At 35.5% G+C, this 24,513-nt stretch overlaps 1 protein-coding gene across 2 annotated transcripts in view; it reads right to left on the bottom strand.

Annotated features, from left to right (window-relative positions):
- skap2 (src kinase associated phosphoprotein 2) overlaps window positions 1-24,513 on the bottom strand; it is a 65,202-nt gene that overhangs the window by 10,556 nt on the left and 30,133 nt on the right. The window contains exons 5-10 of one of the 2 annotated variants that reach the window (XM_034058763.3): window positions 19,326-19,403; window positions 19,059-19,142; window positions 16,441-16,565; window positions 15,523-15,586; window positions 15,051-15,179; window positions 5,930-6,001 (exon numbers count right to left, since the gene is read on the bottom strand). In XM_034058763.3, the coding sequence (XP_033914654.3) occupies window positions 5,930-6,001; window positions 15,051-15,179; window positions 15,523-15,586; window positions 16,441-16,565; window positions 19,059-19,142; window positions 19,326-19,403 (552 nt within the window). Of the gene's footprint in view, window positions 1-5,929; window positions 6,002-15,050; window positions 15,180-15,522; window positions 15,587-16,440; window positions 16,566-19,058; window positions 19,143-19,325; window positions 19,407-24,513 lie in introns of both variants that reach the window. The other variant, XM_034058761.3, reaches the window with a different exon arrangement.

The following is a 24,513-nucleotide window of genomic DNA, read 5'->3' as shown; positions in this document are numbered from 1 at the left end:
AAAAACAATAAACAAACACAAAGGGATCTATTCAAATGATCTAAAACCTGTGGATGGATGAAAGACAAACACAACCCTTAAACGGTACATAAATCCTGCTGTCTATCCCCAACCCCCCCCCCCCCCCAGCCTTTTAACTTTACGGTTTGAGGGCAGTATAAAAAAAAACAGCCACTGTTTATATCATTAAAACAGAATTCCAATGGCCTGTGTTGCTACATGAATCCCATCCTACTACCCAGAAACAAATTAAACAGTGAATCTGTTAATGCCACAGAACAGATTCACGATATATGAATGGAATGTTCTTTTTTCAACACAGTTCTACAAAACAGTAAGCATAAAGACAGCAAAGAAATTATTAGATGAAATTGAATAAAGAGAGAATATGATACACCATACATAGCAAAGCATTTTTCTTAATACAAATGTGTCCACAATCTGAAAAATTGTTAGTTTTTCCCAGGCTGAAGACTATTGAATGCATGTTTTTTTTGTAGTATATTTTTAAAACTTTACAAAATGATACATATACAGTGACACCTGTTTTATTTTTCTGTAAAATATTACATTTACACATTTTTCAAAATATCTTTACATGTGACAGGGAGAGTTTCTGAAAATGCATGGCTTTCCCTTCGCTGCAGCTCTGCAGATGACGTGCACCACTACACAGGACGGGCTTTTGATGAAATACATTCCCCTCACACGCACATCTTTGTTGTAGGACTGCTGTGCTAAAACGTGCTACTCACACCATTAACTGATTGATGACTTGTTTGGCACACTTTGCTTTCTACAGCACTCTGTATGTTGATCATTCCAGGTAGCTAAGGTCTTAAGCACCCCTTCATTTGTTTGGCAAGACAAGTAATTTATACAGTCTTTTGGGAGTCAGGATGTTCTTTTTTCTCTCAATACAGTTTGCAAGGCTGAAATTTGAAAATTACTTTTTTTTTTTTTTCTTCTGAACACACCCATTTGCTGCCATAGTAATATGTTCATCAGAGCCCATGTTGGTAAGATTGGAATTTAAACTCATCCTAGAAATGCTCTACTAGTTTCCGGATCTCAATGTGAATTGCAAGCTGTCGTTCTCCCTAGTCGTATGATGCATCAGTGGCTTTGTGGGGATTATGAAGGAGGAGGAGAAGGAGAAGGAGAAGGAGAAGAAGCAGCAGCCAGCCCGATCATTAAACAATGCAGCCAAATGTTCAGTACTGACCAGCAGCAGGCAGTAAAGGACACTGGCAGATTCCAAGGGAGCTCCCAGCTGTCCCATTAATAACACCCCCTACGAGGTGTAATTCACAGTGTACACCAAGGGGTACTAACACAAACAACATGGAGTCAAAACACTGCAAAAATATATATACTATTTATTTGAATTATGCTTTCGATGGGAAAATGGTGGAATCCACAGAGCTTGGAAACATACACGCAAACGAGTCTCAAGTCATTAAATATTTATTTTTCTTTCCTTGCTTATTCATGTATTTTTCAGGTTGATTATTATACAAATTTACTAATCTACAAATGCTTCATACTTTATGACAAGTGGATTTGCCAACCATATCTATTGCCATTTTTTCTAACCAGGAAAAAACACACGCACACACACAAATAAACCATTTTTACTCAGCAGTAAATTATTTAGGCAGCATAACAAGTCTCATTAAGATTGTAGGTATGCATCATGGCGTGACCTTGGCAATATCTGAGCTGCAATTCAATGAGTTCACACACCTGCAGGGTGACCTGAAGCCTCTCCTGCAGAAACAGATACCGGCTCAGCACCGCCCGCAGCAATCCATTGTGAATGATATCTCTCTTCATGTTCTGGCTAACCCAGACATAGAGCTGTGACCACGAGCTGACTGATCCACTGACTGACATAGTGAAGCTCACGTGAGGGAGTACCAAAACAGCCACTAAAACACCCAGCTAAACAATACTGTATGATGGACAAAACTACACGTGTAAAAGTTAGAACATTATTACATTTTATAACCAACATTATTATTACTACTACTACATTAGTGCTGGTTCAGACCTTCCTTTTATGTGTGATACACATCAGTGGGTCACAGGGTTATTAAAACCTGACACACGTCACAGTTGCATGTTATTAGAGGTTTCCCTCAGTCCTTGATGGCTTTTAAATGAATGATGATGGGTTAATGCAAATCAGGCGGTATGTTAACGGTCCTCATTCTTCAGAAACATAGAAAGGAAATGTCAAAGGGATGAGGAATGGTAACCTAAACAGCACAAAAATTAACAGCAAAGATCACCTCTGTTCTGCTCATTTATTTCAACAGACAGTCAAAACCTAATTGTGTTAGTTTAAAATAATTTGTTTTATTTTTGTTGAAACTTTTGTCAATTTGTAACCAAGTTCTGTTTTACTACTGTATAGTGTATGATTGAGTGTTTAAAGTTATGGATGGTTTCAAAGTTAGCATAAGCTATCAGTACCAACATGCATTTAGATGGCGGAATGGCGAATTAAAAATAGTAGAATGCAACACTTTCATAGTACGGATGCTTTTCCAGTTATTTATCTAAAATAAGTAAACACATTCAAAAGGTAGTCTATATCAACATCATATCAAAGGATGTGATCAAAATGACCAATTCATTCTTTTGTGAAAATTTAACATCACAATTGTGGGCATTCAGCTGCCCCTTACCACAGTAGATTCCATGGCCATTTTGCACTTTCACCAAGACTATACTATGCATATTATATATTTTTTTAAATATACTTTTAAATATACTTTACTTTATAGTGCTTATCAGGACTTCACCATGCTTTCACTATGCTTTATTACACTTTTCTATGGTTTTACTATAGGAGACTTTATATAGGGCAAACCTGACAATGACTTCAGACCAAGCAGCACCCTCCAGTTCACAAGCTGTGCGAATCCAAACCTACAGACTGAGGCAGTGATACTCATGTGTGAACAGTACAGTCTGCTAATCAGCTACAGAATCTGCACTGTTCAGCACATAATCTGCAAGTCATTCATTCTCCAAGTAGAGAGATTTGGATATATTTCTAAACATCCTTTCACTGCCAAAAGCCATATATTTTAACATGGAACTATTCATCTTTAACAAGTTCAAAATGTCTCCTTTGCATTGCACTCTTCAAGAAAGGGTTAAAAGTAACAAATCTAATCCCAAAATATCAAAATAAAGATAAAAATCACTGATTGCAGATTTGTGTACAGCGGTAATGTGTTTTGTTCTTTTTGATTAATATTAAATGAATATAGTTTTATGCAGTTGCACCTGTGTAAACAAGAGGCCTAAGGAAATATTACATTTTTCTTCAAGTGCTTACATCTCTTTGGAACACAAACTAATCCAGGAAGAGCAGGCTTAAAAAAAACCAAAAAAAAAAACCCTGTCAACTCATTCAGCAATCTGGATAAAAGAAAAGGGAATTACCCTCAGATCAAAAGTCAGAGACAAAAAAGTTAAATATGAATACAATAATTGCTTTTGAGATAAAACAGAATACATTATTTAAATCGATGGTGATGTCTTATGATGAACCACAGCAGTGTACTTACAGTGAAATACACAATCTATTGCAAACAGTTTCAAGGGGGGTACTAAACAACTTGCTATTAATTTTACAGTTGGATTTTAAGGTTTTCAAGCTGAATATTTTGCATTTATTGACTTCCACAATGCATGCACATTACTCTTCAAGGGAAAAAAATGCAGTGTTGAAAAACATTCTGGCATTCTTGAGTGCTGTTAGAAGTTCATGTCACGTTGTGCCCAGCAAGAAAGAAATACTCGTCAACCTCTTGCTCTACATGGCAACCGACATTCTAGTATTACAAAGTTAACCGTCTACAGGAGGACAAAGGTTAGTGCTGAGCAGCTGAACTAAAACCATAGCCTGCAGTAGGAGTCAAGTCAAAGCATTCAGGGATTCACAGCGGGGCAAAAGTCTGATCACAGTTCACATTGAACGTTTGGATCATCTGAGACGATAAACACTGCCAATATTATGATTGACATTTCCAAAGGTATCGGTATCTTTGTCACCCCAGAAATGGATAGATAGCACTGGGTATGCATCATGAAATCTTAAATCTCACCCCCCCCCCCCCAAAAAAAAAATATATATATAAATAATATAAAAAAAAAAAATATATATATATATATATATATATATATATATATATATATATTTTATTTATTTAAAAAAAAACAGTTATCCAGTTACCATCTAAAATACAAAAAGCACTACAGTTCAGAAGCTACAGAAATGTTGAATATACACACTCTATTATTACACTGTATTAAAAAATAGAAATGATACACAATTAACAAGAAGCAACTTAATTGCAGGGAGAGGCAGTTTGATTACTGCGGCAAGTAGTTTGTGAGTTGCATTTTTCTACGCACATGCATTTTTAAAATCGGTTTCTAAATCACCTCTGATCAAGGCAATCAATCAAACTAATAAATAAATAAATAATTCTGTCAATAAACATATGCCTGCAGAGATCCAAGCATCATTTCAATATTCATAACTGACCTAAGAGTTCAAATATGTGTTCATGTTTCTAACAGCAGCATGGTTTATTGACCTAGTGTGGGTTCCCTGTATAATCCAAACCCTCCAAAGAGCAACCTGTTTCGGACTTCCTGTCAGGGGGTGGGGTTCTTCCTGAAAACAGCACTCTATTTCCTCTCCACATGTCACAGCAGAAAGAGCTCTGAAATGCTACTTCCTGCCAGCATTACCCTGTCCACCCTCTCTCCGACAGCAGAGCTGCTGATGAATGTGGTACCTATGATGGGGAAAACGACCGAGACTACATTTCCTCCCTGGACACAGCTCAGATACAATAGCAAACTCTGCCTTTGCTGACATGGGTTGTAGGGAAGTGTAAAATCCTGATAAGAAGCAGATACTCTCCCTATTTTCTGTCAAATCGTACGTGTGTGTGTGTATGCTATTGAAAGTGGTGTGTCCTTGAGCTGGTGAAATTCAGTATCTTGTTTTTAAAAGGCTTGGAAATGAAAAGCACCAGAGTCAGTTACTTCTAGGACACAACTGGAAAGTGTGTAGTATTTTTTTTATTTTTTCTACAGGATTTCTGTTGCTGATAAATATAGCACAGGCCAGTTAACAGGCACATGCAGATAGGAGAATGTTTTCCTTTCCCACTTTCCTGTGAAACTATATTCCTGTTCCAATTTTATCCTGCTGTCACCAGCCTTTTTTTCTTACCAGGCATCTCTCGCCTTAGTCTTCATTTGCTTTTCGTGCTAATCATATGCAATGAAGATATGCATGGCCAACATTTAAACAGGCTGCAGATCAATTAGCGGTCTTAAGTTTATCTGATTTTTATCAAAGCAGACAGAGCGGTGGGTCGATTGTCAGAGCCTGTGTCAAGTTGACCTTTTCAGAGACATCTACGTTGCCAGTCCCTAGGGTAGCTCCTTGTCCCCCGTCAGATTCTGAGTGGCAGAAGTCTGTTCCGCTCAACCACAAAGTATACAGAGATGTCTATATTATATTCTTATAGGTGTGACAGCAAATGTGTGTTGTATTTAGAAACTGTCCTTCTGTGGTGACACTTTCCCGATGAGGATTACCTAATTTATGCAGCTAAATCTCCTTTGTGCAGAAATGAAAGCTAATTGAGTCATTACAAAGTAATTCAGCAAAGAATATGTTATATACATTGGCTTACTTTGTAAAGCCTTCTCAAGTGGATTCCTTGTACCCTAAACAATGCGGAGATCTTCTTTCTGCCACGAAAGTACACAGTTCAAGCAGCCTGATAGTTAGCACAGATTAAGAGGATTTTAAAACACAGGGTGGTTTCTGGAGAAGAGAAAATAGTTTGCTTATTGGAGAGGAAATGTAAAGAATATATTGAATTACCTGTCAGGTTGATGACACTGGGTTTGCTCACTTTCTCTGGCTGTTTCTGAGGAGGATTAGGAAGGTCTTCCTCTAAAGAAAAAAAAAAAAAAAAAAAAGTTTACTGAATCTTTTACAGTAATGCAGGCTTAAACTGATAATCCAAATACCAATGATTTTCCAAAAACAGTTGTAACACAGAGGGATGCATTTACATACTTATCAGACTACATAAAACAGATTACTATATTTTATTATTCAAAGACTAAACATTTTAACCAGGTTGATTTTAGCATGCATTCTTAATTACACATTCTAATTATTAGGTGGAAAGTTACAGCATGTTACCTTGAGCACGACAAAGCAAGACATTGTACTAAGACGTTGGAATAGTGCTGATTTTAAGAAAAAAAAAAAGTTAAAAGAATATATTGGTATGGGTGAATGCAAAATGTTTAGAAGAACTGATCGGTCCTGCTTTCTCTGCGAGTAACAAGTATGCCAGTAAGCTATCTGTATAAAGTGGATGACCGAGAAATATATGAAATTACTAGTTTATTGAAAATTGGATAAGTGGTAAAGCACACCCTCGCTATAACGAACCTGTTACAGCAAAAGGGCAATCAAAATGAACGATACTGTTGAAGTAAGTTAATGAGATTGTGAATAAAAGCAAGAATCTTTAATCAATTTTGCTTTGCCACATGGTTGCTGAACAAGCCAAAAACAAGCTGAACAAGCCAAAAAACAGAGTGCTTTTTGACAACCTATATTCATGACAGAGATATGCCTGTGTTACTACTTTTACCAAAAAACCAATATAGTTTCCAGCTTTGTTGCAACATAAAATGATTTTCGTTTCGGAGGCAGTTACACAGCGCTCGCTTTTATTAAGACAAGAGTTAACTTCACTGCGGAGGTGGCTTCCCGTGTGTACAGACCGGGATGTTGACAGCGTGTACTTATATAATCTTTTTATGTTTTTTTCTATTTGGGGTCCAGAGGCCAGGCACTTTATAATGAAGGGCATTATAGCAAGTGTGTACTGTATCTAAGACCAAGAGATAAGAAAGTAATATGCAAGTATCTTGGTAAATATATAAAAATGATTGATTTACAGTAGGTGGAAAAACCTTGCCCTCAAGATGCATGTAAAAATATGACAGGACAGACACCACCATATAGCCCCACAATCCGATACATCCAATAACTTCTGCTAAATAAAGTCGCATCTACATTTAATAAGCGGTTTTCCACAGATATGTAAAAATGATGGACAACTGATGTGACAGACAGACAGACAGACACCAGAATGTAATACTCTCAACAATGGAGGCTAAATAATGTTACAGAGATTGACAAATGGAGAGACCAGGAAAGCAAATCAGTTTGATTGGTTCAGTTTTTTTTTTTTTTTTTTTTTTTTTTTTTTTTTTAACAACTCTAGCTGTTTTGACATCCTGTCGATTTTTGGTAAAAGCAAAATGAAAGTTTAAAACCGAAAAACCAAACAGAATTTGTGCAGCCAAGGGAAAGAGACCATTGTTGCACACGTTGTTTTTATTTATTAAAAAAAAAAAGAAAAGAAAAATTGTAACAGTGGCAAATACAACGGTATTGTATCATGCATAAGAATGTATTATACAACTATGTAGAACTACAGCTCAGGATGCTTTTCCAGATTTAAACTATTCAAATAAACATGTTGGCTTCAAAGCCGAACACTTCTTATTTAAAAACTCATACAGATTTATGTCAGCAAAAAACTAAAGCTTGAACTCAGGCTTACTGTCATCCACCCTCCAAAAACATATGCAAAGTTCTAGATTAGTATGCTGGTTTATTATAAACCATTCATACATATGACTATGGATAAGGCCCTTAAACTTAAATTCAAATCAATATGCAATATGCTAAAAAAGGTGCCTAATATTAAATGAACTGTTTTATAAAGTATTAATGCATTTCCTTATTTTATCCATCTGTATGGGCAGCAGTGTGGAGTAGTGTTTAGGGCTCTGGACTCTTGACCGGAGGGTCGTGGATTCCCACCCAGGTGGGGGACACTACTGCTGTACCCTTGAGCAAGGTACTTTACCTAGATTGCTCCAGTAAAAACCCAACTGTATAAATGGGTAATTGTATATAAAAATAATGTGCTATCTTGTAACAATGTAAGTCACCCTGGATAAGGGCATCTGCTAAGAAATAAATAATAATATTGAAGTTGTATCATGTTCACCGAGTTTAAGAATATAACGTAATTAATTTGAAGAGTCAGTGTGATAAAAAATGCGCTGAGCCCAATAAAGAAACTTGTAGAACAAATGCTTGGTTGTACAGTAGTTCAAACACTGCTGTTAAAATGCCAACCCCATTATCATTAAAGATTGTACAGTACTTATTGAAATTACTCATGACTTCAAGGTAATGCTGCATTTTACCCTCTGTGTTAGAATTAGAGGGTAAGTTACTCCCAGACCTAAAAACTTATCTTGAGCGCTGCCAGCAGGTGATTAAAAATACCCTACAAGAAAAACTGTTTGTTAACAATGAACTGATGTACATATCTGGCTCTGCTGCTACAGGTATGTGTGTTAATTTAATCTCAAGTGTGGAATGAAATACTACATTTGCAGTGCCCCAAGGTTTAAATATAAAAATGACTCAAAATGATGCGAGTTATCAATCCATTAATACATACTAAAATAACGTCCTCCAATAACTGCTTTAGTAAATTATACTTGAAATCCGTAATGTTATCTGCATAAATACAAAGAAAATAGCTTTTTAGCATTGGAAGTATTTTTTTTCTCTGAATCACATTGGCTCTTTCCAAGGTGACTCCAACTGAGAGGCAGGTTCAAGAAAGCCACCGACAGGCAACCTGACAACCCAGACTTGCCAATTCCTGGCAACATGACAAAGGCTACTGCATATCTTATTGTAAATGAAAATGAAAAGAAATACCACTGCCAATCTAAGCTTACATTTTACACTAAATCTGACTATAGTAGTTTGCAACAGTGTGATTATCTCTGCATTGAAAACTTCTTTATCCTCTTTCTCTCGACATACCTCTATTAGTCATTCTATTCAATTGCATTATTATTAAATCAATATATATATTTTTTTTTTACTGTCATCATCAAGATTGATTAAGATATTTGTTGTATGGATAATTCATTTTCCTACACTATTCCCATAAGGGTAAATAAAAATGGTTCAACTATGCGGCAAAACCCATCGAACCACCCAAATTGTAATGAAGATCATAATGTGGTTTCTATGGCAATCATACCAAAGTAAATCTGGAAGGATTCTGCAAAGAAGCAGATTGTATTTACATGCTTCTCCTCCCCAGGATAAACATGTGCTATTCCCTTCACAAAGCATCGAAGACAGAAATAAGACGCTCTGATCGGAGAACTGAGCTCTTCTGGGGCCAATGCAAAATCATTGGTATTTTCTATTTGTTCCTGTTTCTCAATTACATATGCAGTTAAGATTTAACTACAGTTCATTTAAGCCATATAGTAAAATCAAACAGTTAAACTGTTACCCAGAATTAGTTTATTCATAATAAATATTGTCAATGCTCAGGATACACATCCCCTGCCACAGCTTTAACTGCAAATTTACAGCTGTCAGTATCATGACAAAGTACTTCATCCACTGTATGCACTTTGACATACATACACACTCAGAGACAGATGTCTCTCCGAACAGGTCACCCAGACTGATAATCCCAAACTAATGCTAAAGAATGCCCTAATCAAATTTCATCACAGTTGAAGTAGCGGTTATCTAGATACTGCATACAGTATGTATACATGCAAGTGTGACAGGCAGCTTATGTTGATGCATCATGGTATTGAGAAAACCTCCAAGATGGTTTCCAGGCAGCTATATGCATAGGAGGTCAAAGTCGCTTGATAAATTTAATATTGGTCATGTTTCAAGTACATAAAAACAAAATAGTCCGAAGTGGTGAGATACCAGCAGTTGAAGAGGAGTCAGCGGACTTACAAAAACATATTACAGGATGCTTTTAGGAAAATAATACACATTTATTTATTTTAAAATGAGATAATAAAAATAATGGAACGTTTTCACTGAGAAATATGAACCTTAATCCTTTAAAGGTCCGGGGTCGTGTTAACACGATCACACTGAAGTGGGCTGCTAGGACTGCAATCGTGTAAACACAAAAGAAAAAGCTTTATTTTGATGACCTACAGGGCCACTGTACTTTGCAGTGCAGGCTTGAAACGCATATCGTTCCATAGGGGAGGGACTGAGGTTCACTTCCTGATAGTATATGGTTTCTGAAGAGTGTTCTGAAAAAAGGACGCCTGGTCCTGGAGGAGCATCCCCCTGAAAAATGCTTGGTCCTGAAAGGGTTAATAATTTAACTGTAGAAGGCTCCATGAGGTGACGTTGTTGACCCTTTGCTGAAATCAGAACCATAAAGTGCACTTGATGAGATATAAATGCAGTCTATTATATCTATGACTTAATGTGTATAAAACAAATGCCCCACAGTACAGGAATAACTATAGAAACAATCAGGACATGGGGATACATCAGGGTGAAGTTGCACCACCTTGACTGTCGTCTAAAGGCCTAAAGGTCATTCTGTATAAGCAGTTGGACATCCACATTACAGGTAAATCATAAGTTTCAGTATCCAATTTACAAGCAACAGCAAACTGCACACCTTGTTATTCTGTTGGCTCATCAAAACAACATGCAAATATTAAGGACCGTGAATTTGTGATGTGACCTTATACATTGAAGTACAGTATATGTACAATTTCCTGTCAGCTGAATCAACTGGATTTGTTGTGAAACAAGGGTGTACTGTACACAGTATGCACCATAACAGAAATAAAAGATATCCTTCAATGTATGCAGTATTTTAAAAAGATTGAAGAGCAGGGGCAAAAGATTATTTCCCCAGCTTGTATTCATGTTATGACAAGTCAATGGCTGTCTTATTCCACACCATGATCAGTCGAGGTCAGCGGCATTACAGCTGGTTGTTCTGCTATTAGCTGCTAAAAAAAAAAAAATTGTTCAAAAGGGATTACAATTAGTTCAATGTACTGCTCTCTTCTGAAAACTGAAGTCATGGGATAAGACAGCAGTTCAGCAATAAAAGACAAAACACAACACCGCTCTTGGAGATTTCCAATGGCAGGGCTCCCAGGTGCTTTTCTTTCAGCCTAAACCTCTGCTGAAATGTTTAAAACCACTGACATTCAGCACATTCCAGAGTGGCAATGCAAAGCTGAATAATTCAGTGGCAGCACAATCTGGTGGGTATCTCTGGTAAATTAGTAAATCACAAATCCCTTACAGTGTTACATAACCCCCTGCAGTATTAACCAAAAACACTGCACTTTACCTGGATTCCATGTTGTCCATACCACAGTATTACAATTTATTATTATTATTTTGAAACATATTTGATAGTTTGGGTATTTAAAATTATAATTTAAAGGTAAATAAAAACTAGGGAATTACTTTTTTTTAACTTTTACAAGGAACATTCGCCTAAACATCTCAGTGTATGCAGTTCACCCTCCCTCCTCTGCTAGAATGCTGCTGTTCTGATAGAAATGAGTATCGTTTTTCTCGCTCCTGGTTTTTATGACGTGAAAATGTGTGATTAAAAATGTGGCTGTCAGTATGTTTAAAAATATAACACTATGATACGGATAACATAGGACACAGCAAGTTACTAAAACAGCCATATAGTATCACTGTACCTGCTACCTCTAAATGTAGTAGATCTTTTGTAATAAACTAGTGGTTGTTCAAAATCTTTCCTGAGTCAATGTTACATCCTGCAAGCACACAGCTTAAATGTAAGGATAACATGAATGCATTTTCCTTGGATGAGGCATACCAAATATGAACTGAATCTTCTTTTTCTGAATAGCAAATACATTCCAGAAGTACTTGAGATGTATGGGTGTTGATATAATGTTTGCATAGTATGTGGATTAGCACAATATCACATGGACAAAACATTCCACCTTAAAACAATGCGATTTAAAATCATTTTGCAAGTATGAAAAACACAGACGTCATCAGCCCAACCAAAAGCTTTTAGATGTTTAACTATATAGAAAATGCAAACACACTGTTTAAATACTGCTTATAGAATACAGTTGAGTACCGAATATGAAGCCTGCCTCTCAAAGCCTTCGATCTTGATCATCCGGCAAAGTCACATGACCAGAACAGTTTTATTTCAAGAACTCGAGTTGTACAGTATGCTTTTAAAAAAATCTATATGCAAAGTTTAACGTATTACACACAAAATCTGCTTTTTATAGACTAGTATAACCCACAAAATGTTACTACAGCAACAACAACATAGGGTCCAAAGTACATTCATACCACTGTTTTCTTTCACTGGTAAAGTGAATATAACAGGATACTATTATAGACAACTAATAGTTTAGAATTTCCTGCACAGGCAGGTATTTGGTGCCTTCACAGAAATAGTGGCCAAAAGTTTTGCACCACCTAGAATTTTAGACTTGAGACCTTTTAATTTTTATATATATATATATATATATATACACATACATACATACATACATACATACATACATACACACACACACAATAATTTTTATCTTTTATGTAACATCATGTAATCAACTGGAAGCCATAATACAGTACTTCATGATAGATTTCAAAATGTCACATTTTTCAATTTCAGTTTTTTGTTAAGTATATGGAAAACTACAAAGAGGTAACCTATGTAATTCAATATGTTAACGTAACATTATTCAGCAGGTTTCATTCGCCTTTATGAAGCAAAATTTGTTAATTCTATAGGGTGATGCAAAACTGTTGGCCATAGCTGTACAACATTAGTAGTCAACATTTACGTGGGAAAATTCCCTTTATTTTTAATTTTTAGGTTTAAGGGACTTGTTGATAGGTAGTATCTCTTGATAACAAACACAAACACTCAAAGTATTAACAAATTGCCACAATCTGGATGAATTTATTGGATTATTTTGGAAATGCACGTTGCTAGTACAAAAGGAATCACATGTCACCACGTTAGTTCTCTTCTACCTTGGATAATATTTGTCAATAAGCCATGCTGCTGTATATGCTCACCCATTCAGTGTTCTTGATTAGTATTCATTCTCAACTCATTAATGCAAAAGTAAAAAAAAAAGAAAAAGGGTTAAGACATATGGTTTCACCCACAACGGCAGTAATAGGAGACAGCTTACTGCCTGAAGTTGCTAATATTTAACAAGTTAGCATTGAAGAGATATGATACCAGTACAATTACTTTTGTGCGATTCTGTCTCTTCAGCAGACAAGCCTTTCCAAGATGGGATTCTATCTCTTAATAACAAACAAATTCTGTCACATTGCGTTCACATCCCATCACTTTTACAAATCAAAAGGTGTCAAAAATGTTTGGATACTGATGTCAGGCAGGAAGCGAAACAGATACTGATTGATCAGTACTTGTAATATAATGTCTTATTTCAGTGGAGGGAAATTAATAAGAATCTGATGCATTTCTCATCTTAAACATACCAAATGATATACAACATGTAAAAGTGAGATACAAGCCAAATATATTATTTTCTGCACTACATTTATTTTGGTAAAGCTTAACCCCCCCTGGAGACACTTAATAAAAAATGATTAAAGAAACATAAGATTAACGTTTTGCTCTCTTTCATGTATAGTAGCACATGGACAGGAATAGGAGTTCCAGTATAAAGCCGTTTAGGACATTCAAAACTGCAGTTTAACTTACTGCCGTGAAAAGATGTTCCATCCTATGACCCCACACCTCAAGTTAGAAGCTTTCCAGGATGTGGGTGTGATATGAACACTACTAAATAGATTCTGAAAAAGCTGTGCAGCAATATAGGGACTAATGGCAACTGAACAAAAAACCGCTCTCTTAAATATTAAAACAAAAAATGCAGTATCATATTTAAATGTAGTCATTAGGTAATGCATTTGATAATACAAACGTACAACTTGCTGTATACAATAAGGGCTTCATAGTAAGGGGAATTCCTTAAGGACCATGTAGCCATAGGGGTAGCCAACGACATATCATACGGCTGTACAGTAGAAGTGTGGCAGCATACTGCAACATCCCTGAACTGCACTGTCCCATTGATGACTCCTTTAAACAGTGCTGTGCCAGGTTATACATCTCTACTCCCCTTGTTGGGGGGTACCATGTGATGCACCACCTAATTTAATTTCCAGCGCTGCCCATATTGTTTACTGCAATCATGTAATACATTTGCTGCTATGCCATGTGAAAACTGGCAACTTATTTCAATAAACCTACAGTTTTTGATAGCTAAAACTCATATCCATCATTCAAATGCCATATTGCAAACTTTAAGCAATTGTCCTTGTGACGTTTTCCTTGGCCTGCGACCATCGAGACCTTCACCATGCAATACTTGACCTATGGTTGAAATGGAAACCCCAGTCCTACTTGCAACCAATTCACTTTGAATATCTTTGGCAGTCAATCTCGTATTATTAACTTTCCTCACAATTCTTCTACTTGTTCTTGGTGAAAGAACCTTCCTTCTTCCAGACTGAGGGAGCATTGTAACAGTACCATGAGTCTTGTACTTCTTGATAATAGAAACAATAGTTGAAATTGGGACTCTCAAATGCTTCACAATCTTCTTGTATCCTTCTCCAGCTTTATGACAATAAATACTTTTCTGCCTAAGGTAGCTTTTTACTTTTTCCCCATATTGACTTATTTATAATCACAGCAATCATCCTATGCCTTATAAAAAAAAAATACTGCATGGGGTAGTGTGTGACAAATGAGAATTTAATGCCCACCCTCAGGGTGCGATGCTTGGATAAACCCCTCTGGCTTTGCCCACGGGTGTGCATTAAATTCTCATATCACACACTACCCCATGCAGTATTCTCTATATAGTAAATGTAAACATATTTTTGATTAGTACCCATCAGCAACAAAACCGACAATATTAACTGTATGTTAAAGCCCTGCTTTAGCAACTTTGCAGTTGAAACAAACACATTTTCACACCTTCTTTGGTGCTTGTATCGGTTTGTGAACAAAAGCTCTGAAACACACCTGGAAGTTCTTCATAAATATCTTCATCTATGGGCTCAATGGCTCCAGGTTCCTCATTCAAAGCAACGTCATCATAGGTCGCCCCTTCTTCGTCATCATCATCTTCCGGAATAATGCCAGATGCCATGTCTATGTTAATAAAAAACAACAAAAACAAAAGTAGGCTTGCAGTCTAAATTAATAAATCACGTATTCAACTTTCCCATTAGACTAACAGCAGCAGAAAACCATGACACAGTCTCATGCTGTACGTATTTGAGTCTTTTACCAGTCTAGTCCAACCTAAACACCACCTGTAAAGAATAATTCAGCATTTACATTTTATATGTTAAATCAACTGGATATAATGGTCATTGTAAACAGGTTTTACTGCACACTGTAGAATATGAAACAGGTCAAAATGACCATTAAGAAAATACATCTAGTTTTCCTGAGTTAAACCATAAAAACCATTCAAGATTAATTGACTCACCTTTCAACACAAATTGTATTTGCTCTACCCATTCTTCTGCATCTTTCTGAGAGGCTGCAGTAAACTGAATTAATATAAAAGAACAAATAAATCAGCAGCACATATTGTAAGGAATGCAAAATAGTATTCATGTCACTTCTTTAAAAGAACCATTAGCTATTCTTTCCATGTATTATGGTACTTTTCGTGCAAGGGTGCCTCCTATAATGTACACTTAATTTTGACAAACGTACGTAATTGAAGCCAAAGATGATGGATCTGAATCTCTGATAAGCAGCTGACAGCTGTACAGAGAAGAAGCTGCTTCTCTTCATCAATGTCACATGCAAACTGATGAACACAATTCACCCGTGACAATTAAGAGACATCCGTGAATTTCTTTAGACTGCTGCTGTGTACAATCTTCTTAAAAATGTACATGTCAGGTTCAAACACTCCACCTGACAACTTCATTAACTGGCTTGCAGCTGCAATCCCTGACATTTCAAATGCATTAATCTTGCACTCAGCATTGATGCTGGGTTAATATAACCAAGAAATGCAAATCCAAGTTGTGTTTGACTTCAAAATGTTATAGAGCGTACAAAGTGAGTAAAAGTATGTTGAGCTAGTGCTAGCTAAACATTTTCAAAAATGTTTTAGTTTATCAATAAATTAAAAAAAGATGACTTCTATTCTATAACCTTCATTCTTTGACAAAAAAATCCCATATGGGTATTTACAGAGGTACAAGCCCATCACAATGTATTGCAGTGCAAAAAAGAAACAGAATAAATAATATACTGTAATATTCAAAAAAGGTGTTCAGTTAAAACAGTATTATGAAAACTGCAGTACTACTTTCTATTAACATTTTTTTTATAAAGATGCATTTGTTGTTGTTAACTTCATTTCAAAGAGGGGTATTGGATGTCAAACCTGATAGATGCGTTTCTCAGGCGCAATGATTTCAAAACACCAATCTTTCTTCGAATCTTTTCTGAGCGTATTATTCATCCTGACTGTGTATCCATCTATAGCAAATTCACCCTTCTGCTGCTTGTCTGTCAGAGAGAAACAGAAAAGTACTCACTTGTTTACCAAGTTGAGAAGTGAGGGTCAGACAGAGAATGTCTCTTTACACCATTTTATTTCATTACTTTAAACAGTCTCCATTTTCAATTAAAAAAACAAATAACAAAAACGATGCATGTTCTTTTTCAAAGGCCAGCAATATGCAGTTTACCATATATTTATAACCAATAATTCACATTTTTAAAAGACAAGGTGTAACATTTGCTTAGTTTTCATTGTGATGCATGGTCTTTCTTCTGTCTGAAGTACTGAAATGTCAATTACAGAGATGCCAACTTCTGAAAGGAGAAAATAGTAGCATGTGCCCAGTGGCTGCTAGCCCTTAGAAATTAAAAGGTTCTTAGGGACTGGCAAGCCAATGACCTATTTTCTGCTGTTCAATCTATAATTTTGGTAATTGTAAACACACTGCATTTAGAAATTTAAAAAATAACAATAAAAATACTTCAACACTGATTTTTTAGTTTTTTTTTTATTTATTCTGGATTTAAATATTAGTAATGAAGAGTGTTTGAGGATCTCGTGCCAAACCTGGACGGCAATACTCTCAACTTTATGAAAAAAAAAAAAAAAAAAAAATACCACCTCAAAGATTTAACTGTGTTTTTTTATTTAAATATTTACTACTACTCTGCAACTATCAAAACACAAAATGCGGTGAGTATTCAATAATTAATTATTTAAAGGAAGATAAAACCCATTTGCACAAACATACAAAGTCATATTGTATTTATCTTGCTCTTAATTGTATTAATACACTGTACTGTGATTCTTAAAATGTATTTTTGTTTACGACTGTACTCTGCACACATGTAAAGCATGCTTACTTTACAGCATTTTTTCACACCTGCCTAAAACTTTTGCACAGTACTGTATATATATATATATATATTTTTTTTTTAAATACAATATATAGTACCTACATAAACATAAAATTAGTCTGTCTATAGAAGTAGGAAAAAGAGAAAATTAATTTAAATATGTATTTAGTATGCTTTTCACAACATCAGGTTCAAGTTTTAATCCTGTAAATTGGTAAGCTTCACATCATATACAACTATAAACAAAAATGTTCTTTTTACATAACATTTGGTGAGACTTTGTGTGCATCTGTTGCTTCTGCTGTGGTACTGTTTGCAGTTATTTTACGTTTTGGTTTGTTTGTTTACATATTATTCTGATACAATATGTAGTACATTTGATGCCTTTCTGGAGGGCCGGTCATTCCGAAGTACATTTTTTTATGCAGAAAATTATTACAGCAAGGAGTTGGGAATGTTTTTCCAGAACTGGTAAAAGTCGCGTTTCATTTCACCGACAATTTCACAGTAAGCACGGTATTCACGCTGTGCTACACAGTTTTCTTCAAACAGTAGAATGGCCTCAAACACTTCTCAGCTATGCTTCGATACTTCGCCTGATTTGGGTCTAAAACCCGACGAGCATTGAAAAATGCAGCTGCAGGTGACAAAATCGGGCAGTAGCGTTGCACTGCATGATTGTTTAAATCAATTGACAGCGCTGAAAAAATTGAAAGTGTGAACGGCTAAATTGCAAAGGCAACTGAGCTAGTTCAACATCATTAGCAATACTGTGAAAAAAGCTTTTTTTTTTTCTTTTTTTTTGGTTAAGGTGGAATTTCAAGTTTGTGTTGGTAAAGTTCAATATTCTTTACTAAAATCACGGAATCCCCGTGACTTAATCACAGCCTTACTAAAAAGCAACCAAGTAAACGTGCGACTGATAATGATAGAAAGGCGACATTTGCGAAGCTGTTTTTAAAGGACCCCTAAACTGGTTACTAAGCAACTTACTAGACACCTGGCCGGAAATGTCAGCTGTAGCACGATGAGGGGAAACCATCCCCGACTATCCCGTCAGAATCCCCAGAGAAGACCAGCTACTTCGCACAGCCAGGACGTGAACCTGTGTTGTATGGCTAACCCTGCACACCACACGGCTGCGTTTCTACCCGGTGAGTCAGAGACGCCACACAGATTGCATCTTTAAACATTGCATTTTTCTGGTTTGTAACTGTAATATGGCTGGTATGGTCAGTGGTCAATAAAAATGAACCATAATGGCAGCAGAATTGGATAATGACCATTTTGAAACTTGATTTAGACAATGTGGCAGTGAAACAGTTCATTTTCATAAACCACCACTTGTAATGGAACTTGACAGAGAATCATACAATACAGCTCTATACCTTCAACATGGTAACCAACAAATTTAGCATACCATGTTTTATAAATACGCAAGAGACTCGCGCACGCACACACACACACACACCTTTGGAGATGAACAGTAGACTCCTATAAAGTAATGCCAAGAGAACTGGAGGTGTGAGTCTGCACGACGCTTGGTTTTAACACAGGCCATGTTGAGTTTCTTCACTTTCTTTTCACACCAACATTCTTTACAGTATCAAATTAGTATCAGATGCAATGAATCTACAATACCTTTGTCACTTCCAAAATAATAGAAGGTGTGGTTGCTTAAAGCACACCAGCGCTTTTGCCATTCAGGTCCAAAGAAGCTGTGATCTGAAAGAGAAGTGCAGGTACAGCAGAAGATTAAAATCGAATTCTGTTCCAGCTGTTCTAGGGCGTTAAAGCAAACAATTGACTGTTTTGTATATATTTAAATTAGTTATTTCAAATTAATACATTACAACTTAAAGTTATATAACATTCCAATTCACCACACTGGTAAAACATATTTCCTACCTTTTCTGCGCTTTTCTAGGTATCCTGCCTTAAAAACTGATTGTAGATCTTGGGCTGAAACTGGAGGTGACTGGTGTGCTGCTGAAAAGTAATATAAAAGAATAAATGTTAACAGGTTACCCATAACTAAGGAAACCAGAGCAGTTTTACAATGGCAGAGAATAGTACCTGCAACCAAAGAAGCTGAACGAAAGATGATCATTGTGTGTAATGTCCTCATTTAAGCATGAACAATGTTTGCTTTCTATACATTACATTATTTTTCTTTACAGTATGCATCGTTATCTAGTTTTCATGAACCCTGAAAAGAACAGCTTGACTCGGAGTTCTTAGTGAGCAATCTATATAATGCTCATTTAATTAAAAAAAAAAAAAACCACCCTTTACCTGTATTGTATAATGTGGCACATCTGTTCTTGCCAAATACAGCACTTGATTGTTTATCTACTCTTGTGTATCTAAATCTAAAATGAATAGATCCTTACTTGCCTTCACTTAATCTCTTTTAGAGCCATTAGTGTACTGTTCAGTAGTAACCCAACACCTGTTTATTTTTTGGGTTAAACTGGAGGAATGGAGCGATCAAGTAACAATTGTTTTTAAACTTGTGTTACTGGTACAGTAGCCGAGTATTTCAACTCCCATTACTAGGCTATAAGAAAGCAAGAAAAATAAAGACACATCAATGAGGCTCCTTGATTTTTCAATTCTATTAAATTTGATTTTCAAATTACAGCTGTGTTTCTAAACAATCTGTAAAGCATGGGAAAGTACTCAAGTTACTGTAAGCCAAGCAAGAATCAGCTGCTCTTTTCTGAGTCTTACCAAAAGAATGCTTAAGTTCTCTCACTCATTGGCACAAACACTTCATGTGAAACATTATACAGAAGTGAACTTTGTTTCTGGACTGTAAACAGTCTTTATATGGAATACATTCCTGCACAAAGTATGCCACCAAGGCAACATGCATAAGATTTAAAAATAAGCCAATGAATGCAACCTATTTAGAAAAACACATCAAGTAAAGTTATTCTATGGACCTAATCACTCTTCAGTTCCAAGTTTCTCATTTATAAACACTAATATGGGTGATCAATGATCACCCACAGTCTTCAAGCTCAGTTATTACACTTTTCAAATGCCAAGTGTACTGGAGGTTTTTAAACAAGAAACTAGAAATGGGAAGGATTTAATAATAATAATAATAATAATAATAATAATAATAATAATAATAATAATAATAATAAAGCAAAGGCAAGGAAATAATGCAAGTGTAATGTAATGGTATCTCCGAGTTTTTCAACTTTAGATCCACCACTATTTAGATCAATTGAGACCTCAATGGGGCCCTACCTGGAGGGCAGTCCGGCAGGGTTTCTATTTTTTTTTTTTACATGAATTGTTAATTGATTCACAAAAATACATGGATTCTTTTTTCTGGAGTACTTAACATTCTTTGATGACGGTTATGTCTGTCTAAAAAAAAAAAAGCAATCAGCATATTTATGAGGGGTGTGTGATTAAGTAAAACATAGCGTTGTATACAGTGTATGTACATGAAATTATTGTTTAAGCATCCAGTTAGATTTTAAGGTACGATTAATGATACAGCTCCTACAATACATACAACCATATTTTTTATGTACAGGTTCTTAAGGACTAGAACACAATTTATAAAATACGCTCAAATCTTTACCTTAGGAGCATTAACAGAGTGTAGAGTTGTGCTGGGTATGCCTATAGTGGTGAGGAGCGATTATCACTTTTACAAGTCGATTTGATTATCGAGTCGATATTTGAAAATAATCCTGATTGTGATTACGATTATTGATTATTCTAATAACATCATTCTTAGGGGAAAAAAGTTACAAAAAGTTTCTTGATTAAATGTTTCTTTATTTCTAATTACAAACTACAATAAAACTTCAATAATTGTTTTCAACAGCACTTTCAAACCTACAAAACATACAAAACATACAGTATGCATATATTGAAGTCACTACTAAAACAGCATAACAAATACATAAACATTACCATTACATAACCCATTTTTAAATAAAGAAAAGCACACACAATCTGACAAAGCACTCTCTTGCTCTCAACTGCCTGAAATCTTCTCTTAAGCTCTTTTGAATCCCTAACTCTCTAGGGTTGATAATGCTGCATAACAGAAAATAATAATAATAATAATAATAATAATAATAATAATAATAATAATAATAATAGGCTGGAAGTTTATTAACTCATTACATATAATGTAATATAAGAAAAAAATGGCAACCTGAAACAAAATATCACAAAAATAATTGTCAGTAATTAATAATTACAGGTATTTTTATAATCTTTTGTTTCAGGTTGCCATTCTTTGTTGTATTACGTTTCATTTAATAATATTGCATGAAAAGTAATACAAGAAATAGTAATTTGAAACATTTTTGTTCATGAATTTTAAAAAATAATGTAATTTATTAACATGTCTCGCTGACTAAACTAAAATGAGAAAACGAGTCAACAATAAAAGATACATACAAGTGCAAGTCCCAGTAAAACAATACAATAACTTAGATACATATTCATATCAAGATCCATGAACCTTCGCTTCAGTTTCGAGGGTGATTGATCGGACATGGACTGACCCTATATTTCTATAATTTAACATCTGCCGCTTTTCTCTTGCGGAATGACATGTCATTAATAAGGTGATTGATAAATGTGTTAAGAAAATAAAAATAGTTTGTATTTTATGAACTTACAGTATTTAAACACTCGCTCAACTTCTTTCTCTGACAAGTATTTATAATGAAGAGTTCCGATACTCTATGCTCCCTGTATGTTTTTGTACGTGACGCTGTTTTGTATGCATTATGGGAGCTTTACAGGAGGGCGGGTCTCGAGATTCTTGCACTACAAATCCCAGAGTGAGAGCAGCTTCTGTGGTTTCCTGATGCGAACCGCTGGAATCGAAAGGAGATGTGGAAGTAACTTTTATGATGAGTGACCATAAAGAAAACATGATGTTTTATAGTATAATAATCGATCGAAATTGTGCAGTTTATTAATCGTTCGAAGTCGCTTTTGGTGTTTAATTTAATAAAATCAGAAATGAACCGTATTTTCTATTAATCGCTCATCACTAGCCTACAGTTCATTAGAGTTCAACAACATGCACTAACAGTACACTAGGAAGGCTCCACGAGGTATGAGTGCAAACATAAAGGGCTTGTGCTTGCAGTGTGGGAATGCTTTGATCAAGCTGGACTGACTGCCCCTTGCAGTTCAAACATAAAGGACCACTAAACTCCAATTCCACAGTTGTCTGCAACCTACGTAGCTAACAACAACTCCCTCTGAAATCATCTTCGCAGCTTCTAAAAACAAATCTCTTACAAATGGACTACTCCCTTCGCAACTGCACTCACTTTTTTTTAGCAGATCATTAACAGCATTTGATCCAGAATTAGACAAACAAATAATGATCATTTAATTGAACCCATGTGCCAAGGTTCAAGTTTAAGGTTAATATCCTGGATTTGGCAGGTCTTATTTCAACATATCTAGAACTTTGATGACTCTAATTAAAAGTGAAACTTGGTATGGGAATGAAATCTCATAAATGTATTGTTCTTGTTGTTTATAGGAGACACACTTGATTTTATACTGCACACATTTACAGCGAAAGTTCACAGCCATACACAGCACAGATAAATTGTAAATTGTTACCTTGCCAGGTAATACAGCTGCAGAGTGCATACATTAACAAGTCAAATGGAAACAGATTTAAAATAATCTTTATAACTTTCACAGGAGCAGAACATAAAGGCTGATGTCAAAGAGTTGATACAAATCATCATGTTTTCAGTCCACTGGCTAGCTAAATAGTTTTTCCATATTTAGGTGAGTTAGTTGCTTTAAAAAGTGGTACAGACATTCAAAGAAAGGTATTTTTTGTGAACTAAAAGTAAAGATACTACATAAAACTCTGGATATTGACACCTAGGGTAACATTGTTAGTTATTTTTTGAGCCAGTGTATGGATGCAATATAGATAAAGTACATTTATAGATAATGTCACCAGTGCATTTCAATTGTATCATGTCACACAAATTATCTTAGCTATCAGGAACACTTGCACCACAGTAACTATGACCCCATTCATACTTGCAATTTAAGTCGGCCCACAGCTGGCCTAGATTTAGGCCACTGTTTCACTGTGGCCCAGGGCCTGCAATCCAGGACCAAGGCCGGCCTTTACATATATATATATATATATATATATATATACACACACACACACACACATATAAATAAATAAGTAAATAAATAAATAAAAAATCATACAATTGCTACTGTGCTGCACTGAAAAAACTATATATTAATAAGAAACACTTGCTACAAGTCAAGGATTACTGTATATCCAGACAGCATTCTGAGTGCAGCCTATTGTTCCATTTAAAAAAAAAAAAAAAAAAGCAATTGGCCCAATTTTAGGCCTGCTTTTCTGTCATATATGTGAACGCACTTTAAACCGCAAATGTGAACATGGTTGCAGACCTAAATATGCGCGGCCCTGGGCCAGCCCAGTAGCGTGAACAGGGTTTATGAAGTGAAAGTAGAGTTCAAATATTTTTTTTTATTATTATTTATTTATTTAAAACAGAAATCATTTTTCATACTTTACCATTAGGTAGCTAATTCCAAGTTGCTTAAAATCAATTTTAAATTGCATTTATTATTCTGCTGGGAAAGGCTTGTGCTGTCCCTTACCACCTTCTGCGCAGATCTACAATATGACAGCCTGGCACAAATGTGTCACCAAGCACATGGAGCCATGCAGTGAACTATCACTTCTTATTTAAAACATTATCACCTTTTCATACCCCCCCCCCCCCCCCCGACACGTGTCAGCAGACAAACATTAGTTCACAGACTTATCAGCGTCGTGTTACTCCGTCTTCATTAGCAGTAAATAAATACGATGATTTATTAAGATCTGATCACAGGGTACTTGTCCACTTTAAAACGCAACCATTGAGAACCAGGGTTTCAACACTTTCATTGCAATGCTATGGGGACTTCAAATATATCTGAATATTATTATTATTATTATTATTATTTATTTCTTAGCAGACGCCCTTATCCAGGGCGACTTACAATCGTAAGCAAATACATTTCAAGTGTTACAATACAA

This window comes from Acipenser ruthenus, chromosome 3 (genome assembly GCF_902713425.1).
Source record: "Acipenser ruthenus chromosome 3, fAciRut3.2 maternal haplotype, whole genome shotgun sequence".
In the NCBI taxonomy this organism is placed as follows: domain Eukaryota; kingdom Metazoa; phylum Chordata; class Actinopteri; order Acipenseriformes; family Acipenseridae; genus Acipenser; species Acipenser ruthenus.
Note: the sequence above shows the minus strand (reverse complement) of the source record. Positions and strands in the feature narration are given on the sequence as shown.